The sequence below is a fragment of the Crotalus tigris genome, unplaced genomic scaffold (assembly GCF_016545835.1).
Source record: "Crotalus tigris isolate CLP2741 ecotype Arizona unplaced genomic scaffold, ASM1654583v1 scf7180000024513.1755786, whole genome shotgun sequence".
NCBI lineage: Eukaryota > Metazoa > Chordata > Lepidosauria > Squamata > Viperidae > Crotalus > Crotalus tigris.
In genome coordinates, this window is record NW_024100685.1 from 577,603 (window position 1) to 596,864 (window position 19,262).

Consider the following 19,262-nt stretch of genomic DNA (forward strand, 5'->3'; position numbering starts at 1 on the left):
AGAGGAGGAGGAGAAAGGAAGAGGAGGAGGAGAGAGGAAGAGGAGGAGGAAGAGGAGGAGGAGGAGAAAGGAGGAGGAGAAAGGAAGAGGAGGAGGAGAGAGGAAGAGGAAGAGGAGGAGGAGGAAGAGGAGGAGGAGGAGGAGAAAGGAAGAGGAAGAGGAAGAGGAGGAGGAAGAGGTGGAAGAGGAGGAGGAGAAAGAGGAGGAGGAAGAGGAGGAGGAGGAAGAGGAAGAGGTGGAAGAGGAGAAAGAGGAAGAAGAGGAGGAGGAAGAGGAGGAGGAGAAGAGAGGAAGAGGAGGAGGAGAAAGGAAGAGGAGGAGGAGAGAGGAAGAGGAGGAGGAAGAGGAGGTGGAAGAGGAGGAGGAGAGAGGAAGAGGAAGAGGAGGATGAGGAAGAGAAGAAGTGGAGGAGGAGGAGAAAGAGGAGGAGGAGAAGGAGGAGGTGGAAGAGGAGGAGAAAGAGGAGGAAGAGGAGGAGGAGGAGGAGGAAGAGTGTCTTGGCAATTCTCTGGGCTGGGGGTCTCTCCACCTCTTCCGATCTCCTGCTGCTTCTTTGACTTCTTCTCCGCTCTGGCCGGGGTCAGCTTTGAGGGTGTCCACCAGCCCCAACGTGTCCTTTGGTTTTGAAGAGGGGGGAAATGCTAATTAGCCTAATGGGTTAGGATGAGACTAACCCGGCCTTCCCTCGCCCCCTCCTCCTCCCGCAGCCAGCCCCTGGCCGATGTCACCCAGAAGCCGACCAGCACCCACCTGGACCAATATCTCTACCGTTTCCGGACCACCAACCTCAACCAGATGCTCCAGGCGGCCTTGAAGATGAAGCACGAAGACTCCGACCTGCAGGCGGTTTTGGATCAGGCCGAAGACTGGCTCTCTCGGCTTAAGTCCCTGGTGGAGGAGGTGAGCCCAGTTCTCGGCACCCAGAGAGGAACCGGGACTTCTGCCTGCCCTGAATCCCTCAGCCCAGTGATGGCGAACCTTTGAGAGACCGAGGGCCCAAACGGCAACCCACAAAACCCACTTCTTTACCGCAAAGTGCCAACACGGCAATTTAACCTGAATACTGAGGTTTTAGTTTAGAAAAAACAACAACTCATACATTATCATCTTTTGCCTTACAAGAAAAACACAATAACAAAGCTTTCAAGGATACAAACAACTTTTTGTTGAAGGGCAAAAGTTTGCATTTGGCGTGCTTTGGAACAGTTAAGGTGATTTGGGCTGTTGTAGGCATGCTGATCATTTGTCTAACCTTGGCTCAGACTTGGTAAGTTTGAGAGCAACACATGCAGCACTCACGTCACGTGTTAGTCTGTTTCTGGTGTCAGGTTTGATATAATTCAAAGCTGAAAACAGTGCGCTCGCTCCAGAAGCTTGTTTTGGCTTGAGAAATGGCTTTTTCCTGCAAAAACTTAGCCAAAGAGCGAGGCGCGCGTGCCCACAGAGAGGGCTCCGGGTGCTCTCTCTGGCACGCAGGCCATAGGTTCGCCACCACTGCCTTAGCCATTTTGTTTATGTCTAGGGAAAGCCCGACCAACAAAATCTCCACAGAGCTTCTCCATCAGAAGGCTAAAACATATAAGGAACGGTTGCTAGAATTGGGGATGTCTAGTTTAACAAAGAGAAGAACAAGGGGGGACATGATAGCAGTGTTCCAATATCTCAGGGGCTGCCATAAAGAAGAGGGAATTAAGCTATTTTCCAAAGCACCTGAAGGCAGGACAAGAAGCAACGGATGGAAACTAACCAAGGAGAGAAACAACCTAGCACTAAGGAGAAACTTCCTGACAGTGAGAACAATTAACCAGTGGAACAACCTGCTTCCAGAAGCAGTAAATGCTCCAACACTGGAAGTTTTTAAGAAGAGACTGGACAGCCATTTGTCCGAAATGGTGTAGGGTTACCTGCCTGAGCAGGGGGTTGGACTAGATGACCTCCAAGGTCCCTTCCAACTTTACTACTATTACTATTACTATCATCCAGGTCCTGATTGCTTTTTCAGGAGCAAACTGGATTTCCTTGTTTTTCCTTTGAAGAGGTTTCGCTTCTCGTCCAAGAAGCTTCTTCTGATTCTGACCGGATGGTGGGGAACAGAAGGATTTATCCTCCTTGCAGACGGCCGGTCCTTTGCCTCCTTTCAGAGCGTGGTTGAGGCCACTGTTTCTTTTCAAAGCAAAACCAGGAAGTCCTGAAAAAGCCCCTTTGGGATGATAAGCGAAGAAAGGGCGGGATAGACTCACGAGAGCAATCTAGGCCAAAGAGGCGACCAAATGAAATAGGAACGACAAAACTGGGGATCTTTTGGAAACTATTTTAAATCCTGAAATTGGAATTGTTGAATTGTCCGGCAGTGAGCTGTCCTTTGGCAAGTTGGCAGTGGCGAATTGTCCCCTAGTTGAGTTGGCCTGCGGTGAGTTGGCCTTCACAAATTGGCCGTGGCAAGCTGGCCACGGTGAGTGGGTCATGGCAAGTTGTCCTGTTCCTTGTGTGTCGTCATGCAGGCACCTGAGAGTCCAAGCAAAAGTAGCATCATCTAAGCCAGGGGTCTTCCAACTTGGCCCTTGGATGACTGGTGGACTTCAACTCCCAGAATTCCTCAGCCAGGCACGCGTGCCTGGCTGAGGAATTCTGGGAGTTGAAGTCCACAAGTCATAAAAGGGCCAAGTTGAAGACCCCTGATATAGACTTTAAGAGGAGTGGACTTCACTCCCAGAATTCCTCAGCCAGCATGCCTGGCTGAGGAATTCTGGGAGTTGAAGTCCACCAGTCATCAAAGGCCAAGTTGGAAGACCCCTGATATAGACTTTAAGAGGAGTGGACTTCAACTCCCAGAATTCCTCAGCCAGCGTGCCTGGCGGAGGAATTCTGGGAGTTGAAGTCCACCAGTCATCAAAGGGCCAAGTTGGAAGACCCCTGATATAGACTTTAAGAGGAGTAGACTTCAACTCCCAGAATTCCTCAACCAGCGTGCCTGGCTGAGGAATTCTGGGAGTTGAAGTCCACCAGTCATCAAAGGGCCAGGTTGGAAGACCCCTGATATAGACTTTAAGAGGAGGGGACTTCAACTCCCAGAATTCCTCAGCGAGCATGTCTGGCTGAGGAATTCTGGGAGTTGAAGTCCGCCAGTCATCAAAGGGCCAGGTTGGAAGACCCCTGATATAGACTTTAAGAGGAGTGGACTTCAACTCCCAGAATTCCTCAGCCAGCGTGCCTGGCGGAGGAATTCTGGGAGTTGAAGTCCACCAGTCATCAAAGGGCCAGTTGGAAGACCCCTGATATAGACTTTACGAGGAGTGGACTTCAACTCCCAGAATTCCTCAGCCAGCGTGCCTGGCGGAGGAATTCTGGGAGTTGAAGTCCACCAGTCATCAAAGGGCCAAGTTGGAAGACCCCTGATATAGACTTTAAGAGGAGTAGACTTCAACTCCCAGAATTCCTCAACCAGCGTGCCTGGCTGAGGAATTCTGGGAGTTGAAGTCCACCAGTCATCAAAGGGCCAGGTTGGAAGACCCCTGATATAGACTTTAAGAGGAGGGGACTTCAACTCCCAGAATTCCTCAGCGAGCATGTCTAGCTGAGGAATTCTGGGAGTTGAAGTCCGCCAGTCATCAAAGGGCCAGATTGGAAGACCCCTGATATAGACTTTAAGAGGAGCGGACTTCAGCTCCCAGAATTCCTCAGCCAGCGTACCTGGCTGAGGAATTCTGGGAGTTGAAGTCCACCAGTCATCAAAGGGCCAGGTTGGAAGACCCCTGATATAGACTTTAAGAGGAGGGCACTTCAACTCCCAGAATTCCTCAGCGAGCATGTCTGGCTGAGGAATTCTGGGAGTTGAAGTCCGCCAGTCATCAAAGGGCCAGGTTGGAAGACCCCTGATATAGACTTTAAGAGGAGTGGACTTCAGCTCCCAGAATTCCTCAGCCAGCGTACCTGGCTGAGGAATTCTGGGAGTTGAAGTCCACCAGTCATCTAAGGGCCAAGTTGGAAGACCCCTGATCTAACCCAACTTTCCCCATTTTATGAAGGAGATTCTCTTGATGGATTCCGTGAAGGCCTTTTCTGAGGCCGGGATCTACTCTGCCCCTTGATCTACTCAGCTCACGGGTCTGATTCTCCTGGCCCAAGACCACTTCTTCCTAAGACCTGTTAACCCTTTCTTTGCCAGCCCCAGAACAGCCTCCCGGAGGTGGTGATCTGGATGCTGCAAGGCGATCGGCGGGTGGCTTACGCCCGGCTGCCTGCCCGGGAAGTCCTCTTCTCACGCAACGGAGCCAGCTGCTGCGGGAAGAACTGTGGGAAACTCCAGACCATATTCTTAAAAGTAAGTTTGCTCAGGGCCAGGCGGGATGTTGACTTTCTAATCGGGGTGGGGAGGAGATGCAGACGTACTTTGAAGTTAAGCGACATTTTTTTCTTTTGGGAGTTGCGATCTCCAAAGTGTTTGGGGCAGTCTGAACGCATAGCGCTGGATGGAGTCACAGGGCTGTCTTGGGCCTATTTGATATTTATTTTATTTTATTTTATTTTATTTTATTTTATTTTATTATTTTTTTTATTTTATTATTTTATTTTATTATTTTATTTTTATATTTTATTTTATATTTTATTTTATTTTATTATTTTAATTTAATTTAATTATTATTTTATTTTATTATTATTTTATTTTATATTTTTTACTTTACTTTACTTTATTATTTTATGTTATGTTATGTTATTATTTTATTATTTTATTTTATTATTTTATTTTATTTTATTATTTTATTTTAATTTTATATTTTATTTTATTTTATATTTTATTTTATTTTATTTTATTTTATAAAATCAAGTCACAGGAGTTCTTTTTCTGGAAATGCCAACTGGACACTTGACCCTGACTGACTCCAGTTGCTATGGCTATCTGAAGGAGGAATGGCCAAGGGCTGCCTCCCACCAATAGCTCCGGTCTTTCTTTCTTTCTTTCTTTCTTTCTTTCTTTCTTTCTTTCTTTCTTTCTTTCTTTCTTTCTTTCTTTCTTTCTTTCTTTCTTTCTTTCCTTCCTTCCTTCCTTCCTTCCTTCCTTCCTTCCTTCCTTCTCTCTCTCTCTCTTTCTTTCTCTCTCTCTCTCTCTCTCTCTTTCTCTCTCTCCCTCTCTCTCTCTCTCTCTCACACACACACACTCACTCACTCTCTCTCTCTCTTTCCTAGTGTCCACAGGAAGAGGTGGCGGGTGCCAGGATCCCGGCCCAGATCCGGGTCCGCCTGTGGCTGGGGCTGGCTGTGGACGAGAAGGAGTTCAACCAGACGGCCGAGGGGAGGCTGTCTGTCTTTGCTGAAACGGTGAGTCAGGTCTGACCTTCTCTAACGGAATTGGGACAGGGAAGTTCTCCAGAACTGGGTTGCTGGTTCTTTTGGGGGCACCTGCCACGCAAGAGGAGAGGAGTGGACCCCCCTTTGCACTGGAGCATGAACGGGGCAGAGACCCTTCCACTCCGGAACTCTAAAGGGCTGGAATGTTCCGTTCCTGACGCTCCGACTCTCCTTTACACCTTTCTGCTTCTAGTCCTGGACGGAGAAGCTACTATTACTACCATTTCTCCTCCTCCTCCTTCTCCTCCTCCTCCTTCTCTTCCTCCTCCTCCTCCTCCTGCTTCTCCTTCTCCTCCTTCTCCTCCTTCTCTTCCTTCTCCTCCTTCTCCTTCTCCTTCTCTTCCTCCTCCTCCTCCTCCTCCTTCTCCTTCTCCTCCTTCTCCTTCTCCTTCTCCTCTTCCTCCTTCTCCTTCTCTTCCTCCTCCTTCTCCTTCTTCTCCTTCTCCTCTTCCTCCTTCTCCTTCTTCTCCTCCTTCTCTTCCTCCTTCTCCTCCTCCTTCTCCTTCTCCTCCTCCTCCTCCTCCTCCTCCTCCTCCTCCTTCTCCTCCTCCTCCTTCTCTTCCTCCTCCTCCTTCTCCTCCTCCTTCTCCTCCTCCTCCTCCTCCTCCTCCTTCTCCTCCTCCTTCTCCTCCTCCTTCTCTTCCTCCTTCTCCTCCTCCTCCTCCTCCTCGTCCTCCTCCTTCTCCTCCTCCTGCTATGATTCTTGTTCTTCTGGTGGCCTCAATCATTCTTAATTAAACATTGTTAATCTGCCCATGGCATGGAGTAGAATTCCACCCCTCAACGTTTCATTTTAGCTTGCACACACCAACAAGTTCATGGCTCCCCTCTAACGGCAGTCAGGGGCAAGGAACCAGGGACGACAAAGTGAGGATTTATTCAGAGTAGTTTCTTTACTGGTGCCTGCCTGTAGACAGGGATCTTGCCGGACTAAAGCACAATCTTCACAACCAGTCTGAAGCACTGCGTGACGGGAGGAGGGTCCGCGCTGACCATTTGCCCATTTGCTCACCCCCGATTTCTCCGTTTCTCTCCTTCCTTCGGGTCGTAGTATGAAAACCAAACGAAGCTTGCGTTGGTTGGGAACTGGGGAACGACCGGTCTCACCTACCCCAAGTATTCGGACATCACTGGCAAGATCAAGCTACCCAAGGACACCTTCAGACCTTCCACCGGTTGGGCCTGGGCTGGAGACTGGTTTGTCAGCCCCGAGAAGACGTGAGTGACGGTGGGCGGGAGGTTGAAGACTCCGGGCTCTCTTCCCATCCCTTGGGCCATCCTTGGTTAAGTCTTTCTAGCTCAGGAGAGCCGCATCCCATCGTTCTTCCTCCCCCCCCACCACCTCAGAGATTCCCCCCATGGGGAATGCCTTGATGGATGATCTGGTGGGCATTGCAGCATGGAGATGGACGTTAAGAGGTAGACTCAAAGGTGCTTTTTCCCAAAGGCAACTGGACTTTAATAATAATAGTGATAAAGTTGGAAGGGACCTTGGAGGTCATCTAGTCCAACCCGCTGCTCAGGCAGGAAACCCTATATACCATTTCAGTCAAGTGGCTGTCCAGTCTCTTCTTAAAAACTTCCAGTGTTGGAGCATTCACAACTTCTGGAGGCAGGTAGTTCCACTGGTTAATTGTTCTCCCTGTCAGGAAGTTTCTCCTTAGTTCCAGGTTGCTTCTCTCCTTGATGAGTTTCCATCCGTTGCTTCTTGTCCTGCCTTCAGGCGCCTTGGAGAATGGCTTGACTCCCTCTTCTTTGGGGCAGCCCCTGAGATACTAGAATGCTGCTATCCTGTCCCCCCTCGTCCTTCTCTTCATTAAACTAGACATCCCCAATTCCAGCAACCGTTCCTCGTATGCTTTAGCCTCCAGTCCCCTGATCATCTTTGTTGCTCTTCTCTGCACTCTTTCTAGACTCTACTCCTTCTTGGGTTTTTTTTTCCTGAAGACGTTTCACTCCTCATCCAAAAAGCTTCTTCAGTTCTGACTGGTGGGGAATGGAAGGATTTATATTCTTTGCAGTCATCTGGACGTTAGCGCTCCAACATTGGGTTGTTAGCTCTCTGAGAGTCCTTGGGCCCACTTGGGGGCTTATCACTAGCCCCAGAGTCACCTGAATCAGAGTGCAGATGGGTATGGGCCTGTAACAGGAATAATAATAATAATAATAATAATAATAATAATAATAATAATAATAATAATAGAAAGCAAGGGTAGTACCAATAGTCATAAGCTCCTTGGGTGCAATCCCAAAACAACTGGAGCACCACTTGAACACTTTCATTGGCATTGACAAATTCGCTATTAGTCAATTGCAAAAGGCAGCCTTATTAGGAACTGCTTCCATCCTGCGACGATACCTGTAATACCATCAAACATCCACAACTGCCTATCCCAGGTCCTGGGTAAGGACTCGATAGGTAGACAAAATGCCAAATCTAGTCTGAACATCTGGCTGACTGTGCGATGAATGATAATAATAATAATAATGTTGGAAGGGACCTTGGAGGTCATCAAATCCAACCCCCTGCTCAGGCAGGAAACCCTGTATCATTTCGGACAAATGGCTGTCCAATCTCTTCTTTAAAACCTCCAGTGATGAAGCATCCACAACTTCTGGAGGCAAGTTGTTCCACTGCTTAATTGTTCTCCCTGTCAGTAAATTTCTCCTTGGTTGCTTCTCTCCTTGGTGAGTTTCCATCTGTTGCTTCTTGTCCTGGTGCTTTGGAGAATAGCTTGACTGCCTCTTCTTTGGGGCAGCCCCTGAGATACTGGAAGGCTGCTATCATGTCCCCCCTCATCCTTCTCTTCACTAAACTAGACCTCCCCAATTCCAGCCACCGTTCATGGTATGTTTTAGCCTCCAGTCCCCTAATTCAGCAGTCCACCTGCCTTAGACAGACAAAGGTCACTCTTTTGAAGACCCCCAAAGTCCGCATTCTGGCTAGAGAGGACCGCTGGTTTGAAAGAGGGGTCAAAGAGACCGCCTAGGTCAAAATTGAGCGGCTGTCTCTCTGTAGAGGGGGAGGATACAACACCACGTATTCCCTCTCTACAACAGAGTCCTTTCAACCGTCCCGGGAAGGCTCCATACCCGTTTACACTCGGATTCCGGTGACTCTGAGGATACAGAGAGATCCGAGGTGGCGCAGCAGTTCGAGTGCAGTACTGCAGGCCACTTTAGCTGACTGTGTTCAGCAGGTCAGCGGTTCAAATCTCACCAGCTCAAGGTCGACTCAGCCTTCCATCCTTCCGGGGTAGGTAAAATGAGGACCCAGATTGTTGGGGGCAATGTAAATGTATATATACATTGCTTACTGGTGTACCCCGCTTAGAGAGTGCTTGCACTTAAAGCGGTATATAAATCTCATAAATAAATAAATAAATAAATAAATCCCCAAGTGGCCTCAACGACTCTCAGAGAGAGTACTAACGATCAGATAACCGGAAGGAAGGTAAACACATTCAGCCAGAACTGAAGAAGCTTCTTGGATGAGAAGGGAAATTTGGGGGGGGGGGAAACCCCAAGAACGTCCAGTTGCCTTTTGGAAAAAGCGCCTTTGGGCCCACCAGGCCCTGGAGGATCTGAGACTCTCCAGAGACCAAGAGGTTGGGAGGGCTTCCTTTATTAGGGCGAGAGAAAAAAGTTAAGAGAAGTCACGGTCATTTCCCCCCCCCCTTCCTACACCACTCAGGCTCCTGCATGACGTGGACGCCGGTCACATGAGCTTTGTGGAGGAAGTCTTTGAGAACCAAGTTCGGCTTCCAGGAGGCCAGTGGATCCATATGGCCGAAGCCTACACAGATGTAGTGAGTGAGGTGTAATTCTTTGGTGTGATTGGGGTGGGGAAGGAAAATTTCCTTCTAAGGGATCATGGCATCTCCTTCTCCTCAGCTTTCTTCTGACTTATAAAGGAGAACTTTTGTAGTTGAAATGAGGGGTCCTTGATGCTCTCTGAGCTGGGTGATTTTCTTGGAGATGTTTCATAACCCAACTAGGGACCATCATCCGTGCTAGAAGGGAATAGAGTTTGGGAGGGGGAGGAGGAGCAGGAGTATGAGCAGGAGGAAGAGGAAGAGAGGGAGGAGGAGGGGAGGAAGGGCAGGATGAGAAGGAGGAGGACGACGACTGTGGGGTCCTTGGTGCTCTCTGAGCTTGGTGGTTTTCTTGCAGATGTTTCATGACCCAACTAGGGACTATCATCCGTGCTAGAAGGGAGGAGGAGGAGGAGGAGGAGGAGGAGGAGGAGGAGGAGGAGGAGGAGGAGGAGGACTAGGACTGTGGGGTCCTTGGTGCTCTCTGAGCTTGGGGGTTTTCTTGCAGACGTTTCCTGACCCAACTAGATAACGTCACCAGTGCTAGAAGGGAGTGGAGTTTGGGAAGAGGAGGAGGAGGAGGGGGGAGGAGGAGGAGCAAGAGGAGGAGCAAGAGGGGTAGGAGGAGGAGGAGGAGAGAAGAGACAGGAGGAGAAGAGCAGCAGCAACAGGAGGAGGACGACTTGAGGCTCTAGAGCTTGGCTCTTTTCTTGCAGATATTCCATTAGCCAAGGTAAGGAACACCAGCGCTAGCGGCTCGTCCATTGGCTAGCGAGTCTCCAGACCGGCTACTAGCCCTGATGCTGTCACCTAGTTTGGTTAACAAAACGTCCGTAGGAAAGCAGTCCGGCCGGGAGAGCACCCGGGAGCCCTCGTTTCTTCCGACGTGCAGGAAAGGAGAGTCAGGAGGATTTCCTTGGATATTCTTCTGTTTTTCCAGAACGGGGAGAAGGTTTTGCCCAGGGAGGAAATGGAGTGTCCTCTCGGATGGAAATGGGAAGATGTGGAGTGGGACACCGACCTCAACCGGGCAGTGGACGAGAAAGGTATTTTCCTGTCTTTCTTTTTGGGGGGCGGGGTGGGGGGGGGGTGGGAAAAAAACGGTTGGAGAGGAAAAAAACACGTTCCTGGCCCAGTTTTCCTCGTCTCCGGAGCGTCCCGGCTGTTGCCCATCAGATAGAACATCTTGGACGGTTAAGTTTTTAAAGAAATTCTTTTTTAAAAAAAAATAAAATAAATAGCAGACACGTAGATGCAGGGGTTCTCAACCTTGGCCACTTTAAGACTTGTGGACTTCAATTCCCAGAATTCCTCAGCCAGCTTTGCTGGCTGAGGAATTCTGGGAGTTGAAGTCCACAAGTCTTAAAGTGGCCAAGGTTGAGAACCCCTGATTTGTAGAGAATAGACAATAACGGAAAGAGAACTCAAACGCTTTGAAGGATTTAGAGAAAACCCTCACTTTGGTCCAGACAAATACATTCTTGTTTCTTGAACAAGGAAATGAGACCATGAAGAATTTCCTAATCTTCCTTCATATATTATCTCCTTCTTCTTTTTTTTGCTTCAGAACTAGCTATAATGGGCTATAGCAGAATTTATTTCTAAAACTATAAGAAGGGATGCTTTGGGGCTCCCAAGCAATTGCTTGCTATTTGGCTTTAAAAAATGGCCAGCCTGGAGTTTTTTCCTTGACCTGTCCGTCGTGGTCCCACGATCTGGAAAACTGGGCTGAGGTCTCAACGTCCTACCAAGGTCTGAATTACTGGGTCTCAGTTCTCTGAAGCAGCTGGGGCCTTGCAGATGTGCTGGACTTCCAGTTTCAGAATTCCTTGCCCCTGTTCATGGAAAGCAGGAGAGATTCAGCACATGTTTAAATACAAAAGGAGGATAGGATAGGATAGGATAGAAGAGAAGATAGAATAGAATACAATAGAAAAAGAATAGAATAGGATAGGAGAGAATAGAATAGAATAGATAAAATAATGAATAGAATAGAATAGAATATAGACTATAGACTATAGAAGGGAAGGGAAGGGAAGAGAAGAGAAGAGAGTAAGGAAGAGAATAAGGAATAGAATAGAAAATAGAATAGAATGGAACGGAATGGAAGAGAAGAGAAGAGAATAAGGAATAGAATAGAATAGAATAGTATAGAATAGAATAGAATAGAATATAGAATATATAGAATAGAATAGAATGGAATATAGAATAGAATAGAATAGAATAGAATAGAATATAGAATAGAATAGAATGGAATATAGAATGGAATATAGAATAGAATAGAATAGAATAGAATATAGAATATATAGAATAGAATAGAATGGAATATAGAATAGAATAGAATAGAATAGAATAGAATAGAATAGAATAGAATAGAATATAGAATAGAATAGAATGGAATATAGAATGGAATATAGAATAGAATAGAATAGAATAGAATAGAATGGAATATAGAATAGAATAGAATAGAATAGAATATAGAATAGAATAGAATAGAATAGAATGGAATATAGAATAGAATGGAATATAGAATAGAATATAGAATAGAATAGAATATAGAATAGAATAGAATGGAATATAGAATAGAATAGAATAGAATAGAATAGAATAGAATAGAATGGAATATAGAATAGAATAGAATAGAATGGAATATAGAATAGAATAGAATAGAATAGAATGGAATATAGAATAGAATAGAATAGAATAGAATGGAATGGAATGGAATATAGAATAGAATAGAATAGAATAGAATAGAATAGAATATAGAATAGAATAGAATAGAATGGAATATAGAATAGAATGGAATATAGAATAGAATAGAATAGAATAGAACAGATAAAATAATGAATAGAATAGAATAGAATATAGACTATAGAAGGGAAGGGAAGGGAAGAGAAGAGAATAAGGAAGAGAATAAGGAATAGAATAGAATAGAAAATAGAAAATATAATAGAACAGAACGGAACAGAATAGAATAGAATAGAATAGAATAACAGAGTTGGGAGGGACCTTTGAGGTCTTCTAGTCCAGCCCCCTGCTCAAGCAGGAGAACCTATACCATTTCAGTGACTGTCCAGTCTCCTCTTAAATATCTCCAGTGATGGAGCGCCCACGATTTCTAGTGGCAAGCTGTTCCACTGGTCGATTGTCCTCATCATCAGGAAACTTCTCCTCAATTCCAGGTTGCTTCTCTCCTCGATCAGCTTCCAACCACAGTTCCTTTTAACATTCCAAGCTTTTCTGTCTTCTCTCCGAGGCTGGGAATACGGCATCACCCTCCCTCCAGACCACAAACCCAAGTCTTGGGTGCCAGCGGAGAAGATGTATCACACTAACCGACGCCGACGTTGGGTGAGGCTCCGCAGAAGAGACCTGGCTCAGATGGAGGCCTTGAAAAAGGTAAGGACGAGGTGGACACAAACACAAACGAGGAAAACTGAGCCAGGCCCCATCATCTCCACGCAATCTGGAGAATAATAGAGAGGGAAGGGAGCTTGGAGGTCATCTAGTCCAACCCCCTGCTCAAGCAGAAAACCCTACACCATTTCAGACAAATGGCTGTCCAGTCTCTTCTTAAAAACTTCCAGTGTTGAAGCATTCACCGCTTCTGGAGGCAGGTTGTTCCACTGGTTAATTGTCCTCACTGTCAGGAAGTTTCTCCTGAGTTCCAGGTTGCTTCTCTCCTTGATCGGTTTCTTGTTCTGCCCTCTGGTGAATTTGGAGAATAGGTGCCCCCCCTTCTTTATGGCAACCCCTCAAATATTGGAAGACTGTAATATCTAATGGCAAGCCATTCCACTAATTCATTGTTTTTAGTAATTGTGAGATGAATGTGATTGGACTGCAGTCAACAGACACGGACTGTTCGAATGGGATGAAGTTGTGAACAATACTTCTCTCTCTCTCTCTCCTCTCTTTCTCTCTCTCTTCTCTCTTCTCTCTTCTTTCTCTCTCTTTCCTCTGTCTCTTTTCTCTCTCCTCACTCTCTCTCCTCTCCTCTCTCTCTTCTCTCTCTCTCTCTCTTCTCTCTCTCTCTCTTCTCTCTCTCTCTTTCCTCTGTCTCTCTTCTCTCTCCTCTCTCTCTCTCTCTTCTCTCTCTCTCTCTTCTCTCTCTCTCTCTCTTCTCTCTCTCTCTCTCTTTTCTCTCCTCTCTTTCTCTTCTCTCTCTCTTCTCTCTTCTTTCTTTCTTTCCTCTCTCTGTTCTCTCTCTCTTCTCTCTCTCTCTCTTCTCTCTCTCTCTTTCCTCTGTCTCTCTTCTCTCTCCTCTCTCTCTTCTCTCTCCTCTCTCTCTCTCTCTCTCTCTCTCTTCTCTCTCTCTCTCTCTTCTCTCTCTCTCTCTCTTTTCTCTCCTCTCTTTCTCTTCTCTCTCTCTTCTCTCTTCTTTCTTTCTTTCCTCTCTCTGTTCTCTCTCTCTTCTTTCTCTCTCTTTCCTCTGTCTCTCTTCTCTCTCCTCACTCTCTCTTCTCTCCTCTCTCTCTTCTCTCTCTCTCTCTCTTCTCTCTCTCTCTCTCTTCTCTCTCTCTCTCTCTTCTCTCTCTCTCTCTCTTTTCTGTCCTCTCTCTCTCCTCTGTCTCTCTTTTCTCTCCTCTCTTTCTCTTCTCTCTCTCTTCTCTCTTCTTTCTTTCTTTCCTCTCTCTGTTCTCTCTCTCTTCTCTCTCTCTCTCTCTTCTCTCTCTCTCTCTCTCTGTTCTCTCTTTCTTCTCTCTCTCTTTCCTCTGTCTCTCTTCTCTCTCCAGTCGCTCTTCTCTGTCTCTCTTCTCTGGTCTCTCTCTCTTCTTTCTCTCTCTCCTCTCTCTCTGTCTTTCTTCTCTCTCTCTTCTTCTCTCTTCTCTGTTTTCTCTCGCTCTCTCCTCTCTCCCCCACTCTCATTTTTGTATCTTATTTCAAGTTCTAGAATGAGCTTGGGAGGCATTTTAAAGTTCTGAGCTTTCTAAATACCTGCATGAGATATTATTGTTGGCCCTTCCTTGTCAACAGATTTTTTTTTTCCTGTTTCCTTGACAAAAAGGCTTTGGGGTTCTTGGTTTGGTTACTTCTTCCCCCGTCTGGGTTCCTCACCTGACCTGGTCAATCTGTCCTCTAAAGTTATGCCTCCCTCAGAAACACTGGGATTATTCTCCTAACCACTTTGATGACTTTGGTTGTTATTGCCCTGCGGTGCGGAGTTTTGTGTGTGTTCAGCTCTTGTGGGGTGAGCGAAAGTTCTTTCCTTTGGAAGCGCCTTTGTAGACGAAGACTTGGTTTTATAGCTTACCGATGTATTTATAGCCAGAGCTTAAAGGCTGCTTCCCTTGAACACGATGCCAAATGGTTTACAACTCCGGGTTAAAGTAAAAGGATTAAAACCCCACTTTGCTTTTTAAACAGAGGGAAACCATTTGTAGGCTTCTGGCTTTGAACAAACCTTTTGAAGGGGAATTACATTTTTGGGTGCCTGTGGTGTGTGCGCAGAGGTGAAGTCACATTCCTGCACAGTTGCGTAGCTCTGGGGATGGGGAAGTCTCCCTGGAGTCAAAGTAGCCTGGAGACGCTGTAGTGGATTTTAAAACAGGAATCTGCAGCCTGCTGCTTCTTCTCCATTGCCACATTCTGCGATGCGGTTGCTGTGTGGTTGCTGTAAAGATGAAGGTTACAGCACACAATGCCTTTGGCGCTTGTTCCACGGTTATAATACTGCGCCTTGTTTCGGAGGCTCGGTTGTCGTAGATGAAGAATCAAAGGGACACAGAACTGAGGGCTCCTGGGGGCTCTCTGAGTGGGGTTCTTTCCTTACAGATGTTTGACATCTCTTGAAAGGAAAGGGAGGGGAATTTGCAGATAGGAGGGGGAGGAGGAGGAGGGAGGGGACGAGGAGGAGGAGGAGGAGGAGGAGGAGGAAAAAAAGACTGTGGGGTCCCTGGTGCTCTCTGAACTGGGTGGTTTTCTTGCAGATGTTTCATGACCCAACTAGGCAACATCATCAGTAATAGAAGGCAGGGAGAATTTTCACAGGAGAGGAGGAGAAAGGGAGGAAGAGAGGAGGAGAAAGGGAGGAGGAGGAGAAAGGGAGGAAGAGAAAGGAGGAGAAAGGGAAGAGGAGAAGGATGATGATAAAGGCAGGAGGAGGAGGAGAAAGGGAGGAAGAGAAAGAGGAGGAAAAAGGGAGGAGGAGGAGGAAGAGAAGGAGGAGGAGGAGAAGAAAGGGAGGAGGATGACAACTGTGGAGTCCTTTGGTGTTCTCTGAACTTGTTTTTTTTCTTGCAGACATTTTGTGACCCTACTAGGTAACATCATCAGTGCTAGAAGGCAGGGAGAATTTTCAGAATAGGAGGAGGAGGAGGAGGAGGAGGAGGAGGAGGAGGAGGAGGAGGAAGAGGAGCAAGGGAGGAGGAGGAGGAGGAAGAGGAAGAGAAGGGGAGGAGGAGGACGAGAAAGGGAGAGGAGGAGGAGGAAGGGAGGAAGAGAAAGGGAGGAGGAGGAGAAAGGGAGGAGGAGGAGGAAGGGAGGAAGAGAAAGGGAGGAGGAGGAGGAGGAAAAAGGGAGGAGGAAGGCTTTTGGGGTCCCTGGTGCTCTCTGAGCTGGGTGGTTTTCTTGCAGACGTTTCATGACCCAACCAGGTGACATCATCAGTGCTCGAGGGGAGGGGGGGTTTCCTCTCTGTTTATATACAAATGGTTTGCCCTGTTAACAATGGTATTTTTCTTGGTGGTTCAACGCCCAGATAAGCAGAGATTAACAGCAAGATTAACACCAGGCCAACACTGAAGCAGCAAGCAAGAAACAGTCAACAGTCGACAATACCCCAATCAAGGAACTACCAACTCAGACAAACAAGGATCAATAAACCGCCGTCTAATCAGGGACCTCGGCAAGTCAGGGATCTTGCTGAGCAAGCTGGATTCTACCGGCAGTGCTTCTGCTCTCCTGTAGGTGTCGCCCTTGCACAACGGATAACTCGAATACTGTGGAGAAGCTCTTGGCAGTTGAAGAATAGAATAGAGCTGGAGGGGACCCTGGAGGTCTTCTAGTCCAGCCCGCTACTCAAGCAGAAGAGGGCTTTCTCTGGGAGAACCTCATTCATGTCCCCGTGATGGAACCTCACTCAAGGTCATGGTTTCTGTCTCCTCCTCCTCCTCCTCCTCCTCCTCCTCCTCCTCCTCCTCCTCCATCTCCTTAAGGAATGTCTTAAATGCAAAACATAAGCAGAGAGCAAACCCTTCTCCCTTCTAGCACTGATGGTGTTCCATAGTTGGGTCAGGAAACGTCTGCAAGAAAACAGCTGAGCTTCTCCTCCTTCTCCTTTTCCTCCTCCTCTTCCCCCTTCTCCTCTTTCTCCTTCTCTTTCTCCTCTTCCTCCTCCTCCTCCTCCTCCCTTTTCTTTTCTCCTTTCTCCATCCTCCTCCTCCCTCTTTCTCCTCCTCCTCCTCCTCTTTTTTCTCTTCTTCTCCTCCTCCTCTTTCTCCTCCTCCTCCTCCTCCTCTTCCTCTTCAATAAACCCTACTCCCTTCTAGCACTGATGATGTTATCTAGCTTGGTAATGAAATGTTTCAGGGACCACCAAGGACCCACAGTCGTCGTCGTCCTCCTCCTCCTCCTCCTCCTCCTCCTCCTCCTCCTCCCCTTCCTCTTTCTCCCCTTCCTCCTCTCCACACCCACCCACCCCTCCCCTCCATTTTCTTGCACTAAAGATGTTACCTAGCCGGGTCATGAAACATCTGCAAAAAAAACCCGCCCAGCGCAGAGAGCACCAGGGACCCTCTCTTTTCAACCTTGAGCCACAAATATCCTCTCCCGTCAGCATAGACCAGGCTGGCTCTCCCAGGAGACCCTCAGGAGGACCTTGGTCCTCGCTAGACGTCCCCGATGCTCACCCTTTACTCAAAGGGCAATTTACAAGGGACTCGCTGAGAACGTCTGCTGCTTATTTCCCTGCGGTTGATGTGGGATTATTCCCACTGGATCATGCCCCAGGTTGGGAGGTGAGGCTGTTGCCGCACGTATAAAAAAATGCTAGAATGTGGACCGAGACGTTTCCACATGCCCATAGTGGAAAATATTTGGAAAAAGGTTTCACATGCTTGCCCTAGGATTAAACAAGTTATCCACAATGCCGGCCAAGACTGTGGATTTCCACAAATGTTTAAAACATAACGATGAGTTGGTTGCCTTAAAAATAGACCAGGCTGTAAACAGGCAGACGCACACGGAGTTCCTGAAGTATGAGATGGAAAAGTCATCCAGGCCAGGCTGGGATTGGGGGACGTGGGGAATGTTGGGTTCAATAAAATAATAAATCTAATTCCAAGGCTGGCTGAGGGCAGTCTTCCAGTGTCTCAGGGGCTGCCCCAAAGAAGAGGGAGTCAAGCTCTTTTCCAAAGCGCCTGAAGGCAGGACGAGAAGCAATGGGTGGAAACTAATCAAGGAGAGAAGCAACCTAGAACTAAGGAGAAACTTCCTGACAGTGAGAACAATTAACCAGTGGAACAACCTGCCTCCAGAAGCAGTAAATGCTCCAACACTGGAGGTTTTTAAGAAGAGACGGGACAGCCATTTGTCTGAAATGGTATAGGGTTTCCTGCCTGAGCAGGGGGTTGGACTAGATGACCTCCAAGGTCCCTTCCAACTTTATTATTATTATTATTATTAGGACTGGGAGCATATGCTGACAGGCTTTAATTGTGGCATAAATCAGCTCCATCGGCCTCTTTTTCTCCTCTGTTCTCAGGAAGTTCCCTTCATCTGATCTCCAACTCAGAGTCCAGGTTGTCTTTAGCAGTCCTGGGTTCAGGTTATCTTCCTTGTCCTATCCCAGTTTGGGCTGAGGGTGCAGGATTCTAAGAAGAGACTGGACAGCCACTTGTTTGAAATGGATAGGGTTTCCGGCCTGAGCAGGGGGTTGGACTAGATGACCTCCAAGGTCCCTTCCAACATTATTATTATTGTTGTTGTTGTGATGATGATGATGATGATGATGATTATTGACCAGTCTATTGGGGGAAATGCCTGTGGAGCTTCCCCATCATCCAGGCCATCCTGGTCCCAAAGGTGCTTTTTTCCAAAAGACAACTGGAATTTCTCTGGGTTTCCCCCCCCCCTTGAAAACATTTTGCTTCTCATCCAGGAAGCTTCTACAGTTCTCTTGGATGAGAAGTGAAATGTTTTGGAAGAAAAACAAACAAACAAGAAAGTCCAGCTGCCATTGGGAAAAAGCAGCTTTGGGACCAGTCTGGCCTGGATGATGGAGAATCTCCATAGATGACAGTGAGGACAATTAACCAGCGGAACAACCTGCCACCAGAAGTGGTGGGTGCTCCGTTACTGGAGGTTTTCAAGAAGAGATTGGACGGTCAGTTGTCGGGAATAGCAAAGGGTCTCCTGCTTGAGCAGGGGGCTGGACTAGAAGACCTCCAAGGTCCCTTCCAACTAGGTAATTCGATTAGGTCTTCTCCACTAGTAGCTGTCTTGGTTCCCTGTCACTGAAACGAGATCTTTTCCCCTCCAGTATAAACAGGAGGAGCTGGAAGGGGAGGGCTGGGAATACGCCTCCCTCTTTGGCTGGACCTTCCATATGAAACACCGCAAGACGGATGCCTTTCGCCGTCGGCGCTGGAGACGTCGGATGGAGCCCCTGGAGCAGACGGGCCCAGCGGCTGTCTTTGCCCTGGAAGGCGCCCTGGTAGGTAGCGTCCGTTCTTCCTCTCCCAGCTGTCCTTCCTTTCCCCCAGGGACAGGTGGTCCTCAACTTACCACGACAATCGAGCCCAACGTCTCTGTCGCTAAGTGAGACAGGGGTCCAGTGTCTTTTGCCCCGTTTTGTGACCTTTCTGGTCATAGTTGTTAAGTGAATCACTTGGCGGTGGTGAAGTTAGGAGCATGGTTACTACAACCCTCTGTCTGGAATGGCCTAGGCCAGGGGTGGGGAAACCTTGGCTCTTTTATGACTGGTGGACTTCAACTCCCAGAATTCCTGAGCCAGCCGTGCTGAGGGGAAAGGGAGAGTTTCCAAGCTGAGCCATGCTGGCTCAGGAATTCTGGGAGTTGAAGTCCACGAGTCGTAAAAGAACCAAGGTTGCCTACCTCTGGCCTAGGCCGCTTTATGAGTTGTGGACTTCAACTCCCAGA

General features: G+C 47.6%; 1 protein-coding gene across 11 annotated transcripts in view; it reads left to right on the plus strand.

Moving 5' to 3' along the window:
* The window catches only part of DYSF (dysferlin), a 155,047-nt gene that overhangs the window by 48,552 nt on the left and 87,233 nt on the right, over positions 1 to 19,262 (plus strand). For all 11 annotated transcript variants that reach the window (XR_005555553.1, XM_039333809.1, XM_039333817.1 and 8 more), the window contains 8 exons: positions 708 to 900; positions 4,166 to 4,321; positions 5,185 to 5,316; positions 6,398 to 6,564; positions 9,041 to 9,155; positions 10,102 to 10,207; positions 12,418 to 12,560; positions 18,643 to 18,816. Coding sequence is in view for 10 of the 11 variants with exons in the window: in XM_039333809.1 (XP_039189743.1) it covers positions 708 to 900; positions 4,166 to 4,321; positions 5,185 to 5,316; positions 6,398 to 6,564; positions 9,041 to 9,155; positions 10,102 to 10,207; positions 12,418 to 12,560; positions 18,643 to 18,816 (1,186 nt within the window). In the remaining variant the exon portion in view is untranslated. The remainder of the gene's footprint in view (positions 1 to 707; positions 901 to 4,165; positions 4,322 to 5,184; positions 5,317 to 6,397; positions 6,565 to 9,040; positions 9,156 to 10,101; positions 10,208 to 12,417; positions 12,561 to 18,642; positions 18,817 to 19,262) is intronic.